The sequence below is a fragment of the Meriones unguiculatus genome, chromosome 2 (genome assembly GCF_030254825.1).
Source record: "Meriones unguiculatus strain TT.TT164.6M chromosome 2, Bangor_MerUng_6.1, whole genome shotgun sequence".
Classification (NCBI taxonomy): domain Eukaryota; kingdom Metazoa; phylum Chordata; class Mammalia; order Rodentia; family Muridae; genus Meriones; species Meriones unguiculatus.
This window is the reverse complement of record NC_083350.1, coordinates 164,886,520-164,896,694: the sequence shown is the minus strand read 5'-3', so window position 1 is coordinate 164,896,694 and position 10,175 is coordinate 164,886,520. Positions and strand designations below refer to the sequence as shown.

At 43.1% G+C, this 10,175-nt stretch overlaps 1 protein-coding gene across 1 annotated transcript in view; it reads left to right on the top strand.

Annotated features, from left to right (window-relative positions):
- The first annotated feature begins 1,128 nt into the window (after positions 1 to 1,128).
- The window catches only part of Erich6 (glutamate rich 6), a 31,028-nt gene continuing 21,981 nt past the window's right edge, over positions 1,129 to 10,175 (top strand). Inside the window, exons 1-3 of the mRNA XM_060378631.1 lie at positions 1,129 to 1,720; positions 2,340 to 2,397; positions 8,759 to 8,850. Coding sequence (XP_060234614.1) covers positions 1,129 to 1,720; positions 2,340 to 2,397; positions 8,759 to 8,850 — 742 coding nt within the window. The remainder of the gene's footprint in view (positions 1,721 to 2,339; positions 2,398 to 8,758; positions 8,851 to 10,175) is intronic.

The window sequence follows — 10,175 nt, the reverse complement described above, 5'->3', positions numbered from 1 at the left end:
CCTGGACCCATTAGGGACCTGGCTCACAGCAGTCTTAATAAATGTAGTCCTGATTAACAGCCATAAAGCATTGCTCAGTGAACTGACCACAAAACAGGACCAAAGGTAAGGCCCCTGTGCCACCACATAATCCCATCGTGGAGTTGCCCTGACTTCTGACAGAAACACTTCCTTAGATCCTCTCCCAAATGGCTTGAAGGAAGTCTGCCCTTGATAGGACCCCCCAAAGGCAGAGCGCTGCAGCTAATCCCAATACCTCTATCCCCCTACAGTTGTGTTCTCATCAGTCTTTGGATGGAATCTGTTCACAGTTACACGCCACCATTCTATAGCCATCGATATCCACAAATATCTTAAAGGCATCATTGTTCCCAGTTTCCACCCCCAAAATAGTCTGGCAGAGGTCATGCGGCAAAGCAGAAGTCATGCAAAATAAATTCCAGGCCTGGCCGTGGGCATCTAATGAATGAGTCAACCGGCATATCATCCTGGATGCCTTTTTGAATATGGGCAACTATTTCGCACACACATTTAAAGTAGCGTGAATTGAAAAATCCCCAGAAAGTGGTCCGTGATGACCAGTATCGCAGGTGTTTGCTGTTTCCAAGACAAGAGGATAATTCAAGCAATCAGCTGAACTGCGATAGAATGACCCGAAATATCTCAGCTACAAAATACATCCGGTGCCAAAAACACTCACTAAACAGCATAAGGCAATATGCTCATAAGTCAAGTCAGCAAACTACAGATCAAAGGATGGAGTCTAATATTGCAAGCAGAGTTTTATTGGAATGTCCAAAAGGCATCTTTCTACTAAAAATCAAATTCCCCAGCTCCTTCAAATGCCAAGTGGCGTTGTGGGCATCCATCTCCAGAAACCACGCTCTCTTAAGAAGAGGGAAGGGTTGGCTCCGAGGAAAAGGGGGCTGTTTCTCTGCAGGCTGGAAGGGGCTCAGCCATCTAGCGAACCGAGGCAAAAAGGGTGAGAGGGTCCTGCCTCCACTTTCCTGCCCAACCACCGGGCGCGCTAAAGGGATCCTGTGGCTTTAAACCGGGAAGGGGCCAAGGTTGCCCTGGGAGACAGACGCTCAACCAACAGGGGCTAGCGCTCCTGGACTGCGAGCAAACATGTGGCCCAGTCCCCAAAGGAGGGAGCGGGCGAAGAACAGCCCAAAGGAGTCGGGGAGGGCCTTGATGGGGCGAGAGGAGATGGTGGAGGAAGAGAAGGAAGAGGAGACGGAGGGGGTGGAGCAGATGGAGAAGGTGGAGGGGGCGAAAGGGGCGGAGAAAGAGGCGGACCAGCCGCAGAAAATCCTGGACCCGTTCTTCGAGCTGTTGGCCAGTGAGGAATTCTGGATGACCATGGACCTCACTGAAGACGACTATGAGGAGGACCCCTACGCCGACTTTCGTCCCCGCCTAATTAGCGTGCGCACCCCCAGCCCGAGCATCACTCCCCCGCCCAGCGAGCGGTCCAGCGCCACGTGGAGCGATGAGGACCGAGTGCTGTTCAGCGAGGTCTTAGAGGAGCACGCGCTGCCCAGAGAGGACTCTGCTGCGGGGGAACCGGGGCCCAGCGAGGGCTCCACACCGGGGGAAGCGGGGCCCAGCGAGGGCTCTTCTGTGGAGGAAGGGCAGTCCAGCGAGGGCTCCTCTGAGAGGCACGAGCTGTCCGTCGAGGGCTCTTTTCCCGCTTCCAGCAGCGCCTCCTCCCATAAAAGTAGCGTTGGGCTTCTCTTCCCTCGGGATCCTGTCCCGGGGCCGGCTGATGGGGACACACACACACACACACACACACACACACACACACTGCCCATACACTATTAAGTCTTGGCTGAGTGCCTTCATGGCTCCTACTGTAGGATACAAGGAATCTCTCGGTAAATGTAAAAGGTGGAAGTTGGGGTTACTCCTGTAGGAGACTGAGGTGCTAAAGCAGTTCTGAAACAGCTAAAGCAGTGCTAAAAGAGCTCTCTCCAGTGCCTTGAACTCCCTTGCTGGCACCCCTCCACCAACTGTCTTATTTAAAAGGGAAACAGGGCATTTACAACAGGCTTCTCAAAGCTCTGAAAGGTCGCATTTCGCATTTCCCTGCTGGAGAAAGGGTGGTGTCCTCTGGCATCTTAAGATATTCTGTTTACCAGCACCCCTGGCCTTCTCTGCCCCTGATTAAGGCCCTTGTAATTACACACGGGCATGTGCGCACACAGAATCGCACACACTCCCCTGTGACAACCACGCTGGCTTCAGCCCTCACCAAATGTTCCCTGGGGACGAAATTTCCCTTAGGGAACCCCCAGGCAGGGAGTGGTTGAACTGTTTAATGTTTCATTCAACAGGTTTTCCTAAAATATTTCAAACGTTTAAGAAAAACTTGTCTGAAGTGACTGTGGACAGGTAAGAGAATGTTTTCAGTTGTCATGTTTTTAAAGAGCGGGCACCGTTGGCCTTTTTCGATAGTCTTGTTATGAATAGCACAAGGCCTGTACAACTTACTCAAAAGCTTTTTTGTTTGTTTGTTTTTGTTTTTCCCAAGCATGCTAGTGCATGCTGTACTCCCAGCATTTCAGAGACTGAGGCAAGAGGATCCCAAATTCAAGGCCACTCTGGCTTACACAGCATTAAAAACAAGCAATCCCCACACACATACATAAGCAGGCAGTTTGTCAGAGATAAAGATGAAAGTTTTTGTCTTCCTCTTGTTACCCAACTCTAAGTATGATGTGTTCGCTTATCAGTATGATACAAGGTTAATAAATATGAACCATGCAGACAACAGTAAGTGCCAGGGCTGGAAAATGGCTCTACAGTTAAGCAAATGTACTGAGCTGAGTTTCCAGCACCCACTTGGGGCCTCTCACAACTGCCTGGAACTCCAGTTCCAGGCTCCAGCAGGATCCAATGCCTCTGGCTGCTACAGGCCTGGCGCTTGTACTCACCATTCCCACCCCCATACGGCACAACACCATCCCCACCCCACCCCCACACGGCACAACACCATCCCCACCCCCACACGGCAACACACGCAACTGAAGCAGAATGCTTGTGTGTTTTTATCCATCTAATTCAAATTTCCGATAAAACCTGTGGTTTAAAAAAAACAAAAAACAACAAACTAAAGTATATCAGACATATGACAGTGAAAATCTCCACACTGGTTCTTCCCTGACTCACCAGACAGAGTTTCCTTCCATTTGTGTGTGTGTGTGTGTGTGTGTGTGTGTGTGTGTTACTTATGTTCTCGTGTGTCTATACCAATGCATAGGCCAGCAGTCACCTGAAGTATTGTCTGTAGGTGCTGTCTCATTGGACTGGAGGCCAGCCATTATGTTAGATTAGCTGGCTAGCAAGACTCAGGGACCTATCCGTCTTCACCCTCCCATTGCTAGGATTACAAATGTTAGCTGCCGTGTTCAGCTTTTCAACATGTATTTAACCTGTGTAACAGAACTCACAGCCTTGGGTTCACACAGCAAGCACTTCACCGCTAGCGACCTCTCTACCCCTCCAATGACAATTTTAAGTTGAATTCATCAAATTTTCCCTCAGTTTATCGAATTCTGACTTAAGTATAGGCTTCCTCTCCAATTTTTTGATATTTATATTACTTTTAATTTCATAGGACTTAGAACTGTAAAAGATTTAAACCTCTACTTTTTGCTTTATCAGCATTAATGTTGACTTATAAAATATGAACACCAAATTCACTACTGCTTTCTTCTATCTCTTCTCGTCTAGTTTTTCTAATTAACAAGTTTATGGAGAGAGGAGGGGAGAGAGAAGCAAATTACATTAGCTATACATTCATATAAAATTATATTACTTTGCAGTTGTTTAATATGCATGTTGTTTTCTTAGTTACAATTGATCATTAGTACTTTGACTTTTAAAAACTGAAAACAAATAAACATACTCAATTGCATGTTAAGAAGCCTGTATATTGGATCGATGGAAGAGAACACGAAATCTGATGTTAGTAAAACTTGTTGCCTAAAAAGTAAGATTTTTCCACTCAGTTGTGTTCAGTTGCCTTCACTTTTTCTGGGCTGTGCCAGACATATTCCCTTGATTCCCAATTTACCATCTTTTCATTCTTTTCTATTTGCTGAGACAATTCTTTAGGTAATATTTTTTTTTCATGTACTTCTCACAAGTACTCAAAATTCTAAGCTCTTGTCTGCTGGAAATGTCTCCATTTTACCACCAAGCTTGATTATGAATACAACCTAGCATAAGAGAACATGTTGTTTTTTTTTAAGATTTATTTATTATTTATACAGTTTTCTGACTGCATGCTAGAAGAGGGTGTCAGATCTCATTATAGATGGTTGTAAGCCACCATGTGGTTGCTGGGAATTGAACTCAGGACCTTTGGAAGAAGAGTCAGGGCTCTTAATCACTGAGCCATCTCTTCAGCCCCAATAACATGTTTTAAAGCACTGTTCTTCAGAGCTCCGAAGACATTGCCTCATTGCCTCCCAGGAACCAGTGTTGGTGATCAGTCTGTTTCCCAACCCCTTCTGATTTTCATTTCCTCCCCTTCATCTCTCTTCTTCCCTTCAGAATGAACATTGTGGCTATTGGCTAGGATTCTCCATTGTTCTATTCTTTTTTATATTTTCTATATCTTCAAGAGTTTTGATGTTTCTGTACAGCCTGTGTGCAGTTTTATTCTGTGATGCATGGTTGTAATTCTGAGAACCAGTTACTGTTGTTGTTTAGAACACTTTCTGACTGTTCTTTACTGTCTTTGAAGCCACTCAGACCCAATAATGCATTAATATGTAAAGTTAATGTACTTTTATTTCTTTTTCATTGCTCTCTTTCTTTTCTAATATCAATTGTTTTTAAATAACTGACAATCCTTAGTTATTCATTTGCATTTATAAAGGGTGGCTGGTGGGCAGCTAAAATGGGACCCTCAAGCCGGGAGTACTCTACTTTCCTAAGGTAGGAGGGCTTACAGGAAACTTGAGCAGGTGAGGGAAACATGTCACAGCCAGTTTCCTCATTAGCCTATGACCCCACCATTATTAGAGTTAAGAGGAAGATACTGTACTGTCTGGCTAAAGTTCTTCAAGACGGAATGGTCCATCTGTCTCTCTCTCTCTCTGTCTCTGTGTGTCTGTGTGTGTGTGTGTGTGTGTGTGTGTGTGTGTGTGTTTCCCTCTCCCCTCTTTCCTCTCTCCCTCTCTCTTTTTCCCTCTTCCTCGCCCACTACACCTCCCTCCTCCTCCCTTCTTCTTTCTTTCTTTCATTCTTTTGTCTTTTCTCAAAACTTGTTGAATCAACAACTGTGTTCTCTGTTTCTCATTCAAGGAGAAAACTTTCCACTTTTCAACAACAAGCTGTTCTTTACGCTCTTTTAGAAATAGAAAACTACTGGGGCTGGAGACATGGCTTGGTGGTTAAAGCACTTGCTGCTCTTGCAGAGGAAAATAAGTTGCCAGCATCCACATAGTTCGTAACAAACATCTGCCACTCTATCCAGTTACAGGGGATCAGACACCATCTACTGGTCTCCAAGGTCACCAGGCACTTATGTGGTGCACATGCATACATGCAGGCAAATCATTCATACACAAAAAAATTAACATAATTAAAAAAATAAAACTGGTACCAGTTGCCTCATATAAAGGGAGAGCAAGGAGCTTTCGTAGCTCCTTGTCCTTAGGCTGTCCTAAGGTCATTTCTTGACCTACTATGATGAGAGCCATCATTCCCTCCTTTCTATATTTGATTTCATGAAGATAGAAGGTCCTCAGAAATTCCCTTTTGGAAAAACTTTCTATTATTTTAAGATGCTGTATCCTCTGCTCTGGTTTTCCTTTGACCTATAGTCATGTTTCCTTTTTTCAGGGAGATAAGATTACTTATATACCAGGTAGAGCATGTTTTTAGGGCTGGATGTTCAAAGAACCTTGGTTTTTTGTTTTTTTTTTTTTTTTGGTTTTGTTTTTGTTTTCTTCCCTATGAAAATCTACAAAAGGAAAGGAGAAGATTATGCACGGAGTGGCTTTCAGCTATGTTATTTCAAGTCCATGGGAAGCTCTCTCTTCCAGACAAGATTCTTGTGTCTCACAAATATTTCTAAGAAGACGTTTATACACAAACTAAATGAAACACAAACACATTTCAAAGTATTCTTTACTGAACTTGATGAGACTATGGGTGAAATTTTTTTTTTAATGCCCTAACAATGCAACCAACATCAATTCAACTTTTATTTTCAGTTGGCTTACTGCTATTCATTAAAATGCAGAAAATTTAAAAGGCAGATTGTGGTAGATTGAGTGAGAATGGCCCCTGTAGCCTCACATAGTTGAATGCTTAATCATCAGAGAGCAGAAGTGTCTGGTAAAGTTTACAAGGATTAGAAGGTGTGGCCTTGGAGTAGATGTGGCCTTGTTGAAGGAAGTGTGTTAGTAAGGAGTGGGCTAGTAGGTTTCAAAAGCCCCTGTCAAAATCCCAGTATCTCTCTGTCTCTTTATGTCTCTGTCTGTCTCTGTCTCTCTCCCCTTTCCTCTCTCCTCTCTCCCCATCTCTCTCCCCTCTGCTTCTTTCTCTCTCCCCTTCCTCCCTCTCGTCCCTCTTTCCCCCCTCCTCCCTCTTTCTCTCCCCTTCAACCCCTCTTCCCTGCCTGAGGACCAGAATGTAAAGCTATCAACTATTACTCCAGCACCATGCCTGTCAGCTTCCCACCATAATGACCGTGGACTAAAACTGGAAGCAAGCTCCCAACTAAATGATTTATAAGAGTTGCCATGGTTATGGTGTTTCTTTACAGCAATTTCCAACACACACAGATGAAATGGAATAAGACACAGATGAAAGTGACAAAACAAGTTTTAAACTGGTTTTATAGATGCCCTTTTGTCTCCATGGGCCTCCGTTTCCTTGCCAGTGAAAAGGAAATACTAAGGCTTTGATTATCTTTTGTGAAGATAATAAAAATATCATAGGTAAACCAGTATTCATTCCTAGCTAGTATGCTCCCCACAAAGTGAATTCTTTGGCCATGCTCACTCAGCTTCCACCTAAAACTTGTAAAAGATTAAGGAAGGCCCGGATACTTAAATAACTAGTGTGTTCATTTTTGTTAGCTATTGCTTTGGGGGGCGGGGAATACACAGTAAACATCTCGGGATTTTGCTCCCATGTTGCTTTACTGGTAATCCCCACAGCTTGTCTCTCAGGAAGGTTAGATAAACAGGGTTGCCTCAGAGACTTGCACAAGTGCCCTCCACAGAGGAGTTCTTTGCCTATTCCAGGACACAGTCACTTCAGAACTGAAAAACAAAAGCACTTCACTGATGCAATTTGCCAGGAAACAAAGTATCATCAGTATGGCAGGTGAAGACATAGTTGAACTATGATGAAAAAGTAACAATACTAAATGAACAAATTGAAGCAAGGTTGTTTGATCATTTTAGAAGATGCAATTTTTAATTAAAATGCAAAGAAATAAGGGAGACGAAAAATTATGTTTACTTGTTACTCTTAGAGTTATTAAATTCCTACCTCCCTGTCATATGAATGAAAATTCAAATGAAACTACTCAAAGAAGAAACAGAGGTCCCTTAATTACAATGTGTTTGCCTTAACATTAGCAACTTTCTTAAAAGAAAAGGCTTGTATAATTTCTTAGCATTCAGGAGGTATAGGCAGGCAAACTCAAGGCCAGCCTGGTCTAGAGAGCAAGTTCCAGGATAGCAGGGCCACACAGAGAAACCCTGTCTGGAAAAATAAAGCAAAACAAAAGTTTGTATGATTTCTTGTGTGTGATCACGTGTGTGTGGAGTGTGTGTATGCATGTTTGTGTGCCAGTGCAGTCATGCCTCCATGAGCATGTGGAGGCCAGCAGTATCATCCTTCGTCGCTTTCTTTCTGTGCCTTCTGAGCTAGTCTCTCACTGAATCTGGCATTCACCATGGTGGCAAGAAAGTCTGGCCAGCAAGCCCAGCTCTGTGTCATTTTTAAACTAAAGAAAGTGAACATTTCGTGCTAATTTAAATTCACGTAAGTGTATAAGTGTGCACATCACTAGCACAAGCAAAAGAGTCCTACGAAGGCACAGTGATAGCACTAGTAAACCCTACGGGAAAAGATGACATCAGAAACCTCCAGGAAAACCTGCTCAGTCTGGGCACATCTCTTTCTTTACCCCCACGTCTGCCACAAAGGAAATGCCAGGCACTCTTCTGTGGCTGTCTATGAATCTGTGATCCTCAAATCTTCAGAGAAAGTTTACCAACCACCCCAAGCAACCAAAAGCAACAGGTGGCATCCTGTATGATGGACAGTCACTGAAAAACCAAATCTTTCCCACTATCTCTGCTTCTTGGGCATCAGAGACAACCAATCTACACTGAGTGTACTTGTCTACATCAGCTACATGTCATGGGGCCTCCCCTAACCACTGAACCTCATGGGCCTGAACTCTTTTTAGAACTACCCCACCACACCTGTCTTATCTATGGCATTAAGTAAAACTCTTACCCAAAACAGCAGTTCTCCTCATTGTCCCTCATGCACCTCAAATCTGCAGACTTTCAGGAAGGAAGACTTTCCAAAGAATTGATTTGATACACATATCATGTTTAACATTACTGAAAATCTAGGAATGGAAAAAAATGTTTTAAAGAAAATATCAGAACTTTCTATGGGCGTGTTATTCAACTAAAAATATTCTATGTAGAGTAGATTTGTAAACTACCATATAATTATACTCAAACTAACATTTTGACTTAAATTTCAGAAGTATGTATCCAAGTTTATATGAAAGAGTTCAGATATCAGTACAAACAGAAGAAAGTTGGCTTCAACAAAAGGCTGCAAGAATGAAACTACGTGAGTAGTTCGATTCCTAAGCGTTTGACAGGAGGGTGGATTGCAAACTGGAAATTCAACCAGTATGAAGGGCATTAAAGCCGATACTAATCCAAACAGGATAAATAAACATTGAAGACTGATGCACTAACCAAGGACCATGCATGGAGAGGACCTAGACCTCCTGCTCAGATGTAGTCCATAGGCAGCTCCGTCTCCATGTGGGAATCCCAGTAAGGAGAGCAGGGGCTGTCTCTGACATGAACTCAGTTGCCTGCTCTTTGGTCACTTCCTCCTGGTGGGGCGGCCTTACCAGGATGTAGAGGAAGAGGATCCAAGCAGTCCTGATGAGACTTGATAAGCTAGGGTCAGATGGCAGGGGAGGAGAGCTCCCACTTTCAGCAAACTAGGTGAAGAGGATGGGGGAAAGAGGGAGAGAGGGTGGGATTCAGAGGACTTGAAGGAGGGGCCATCAATCAGGAGGTATAGGCAGGCAAACTCAAGGCCAGCCTGGTCTAGAGAGCAAGTTCCAGGATAGCCGGGCCACACAGAGAAACCCTGTCTGGAAAAATAAAGCAAAGCTAAAGTTTGTATGATTTCTTGAGTGTGATCACATGTGTGTGTGGAGTGTGTGTATACATGTTTGTGTGCAGTCAGGATATATAATGTATAAGTTGTAAAAATAAAATAAAAAATTAACTTATAAAAAGGAAAAACTTAATAATCATAAATGCTCTCTTGTGTGCGGGTACATGTAGGCAGAACACTGTACATAATAGATATAAATAAATAAATAAATGAGATAATAGGCAAATTTGTTAATCTCATCAAGCCTCAATTACTTTATGCCTTAACAAAAAGTAACACTGCACAGGAATGCTGATAATCAAAATTAGACTAAATATTTAAAATCCTTGGTACATAGTATCTGAGAAAGAATAATGATTTTATTCATCAAGAAATAATCTACCATTAAGACAGAGTATGGTGGTATTTACCTTTAATCTTAGCACTCAGAAAGCTGAGGCGAGTAGATCTTTGTGAGCTCCAGGCCAAAGATACACAGTGAAACTCTGTCTTGAAAGAGAGAGATTGTAAGTCTCATTATATTTCTGATATATATCTTTATATTTATTTTATTTTTTGTTTTGTTTTTTGAGACAGGGTTTCTTCGTGTAGCCTTGGCTGTCCTGGACTGGCTTTGTAGACCAGGCTGGCCTTGAACTTACAGAGATTGGCCTGCCTCTGCCTCCCCAAATATAGGTGTGCTCCACCATGTCCAACTCCTTTATTTTTACTGTAAAAATGACATATATACTCTCTTAAAATTTTTTCAAACCATTAAT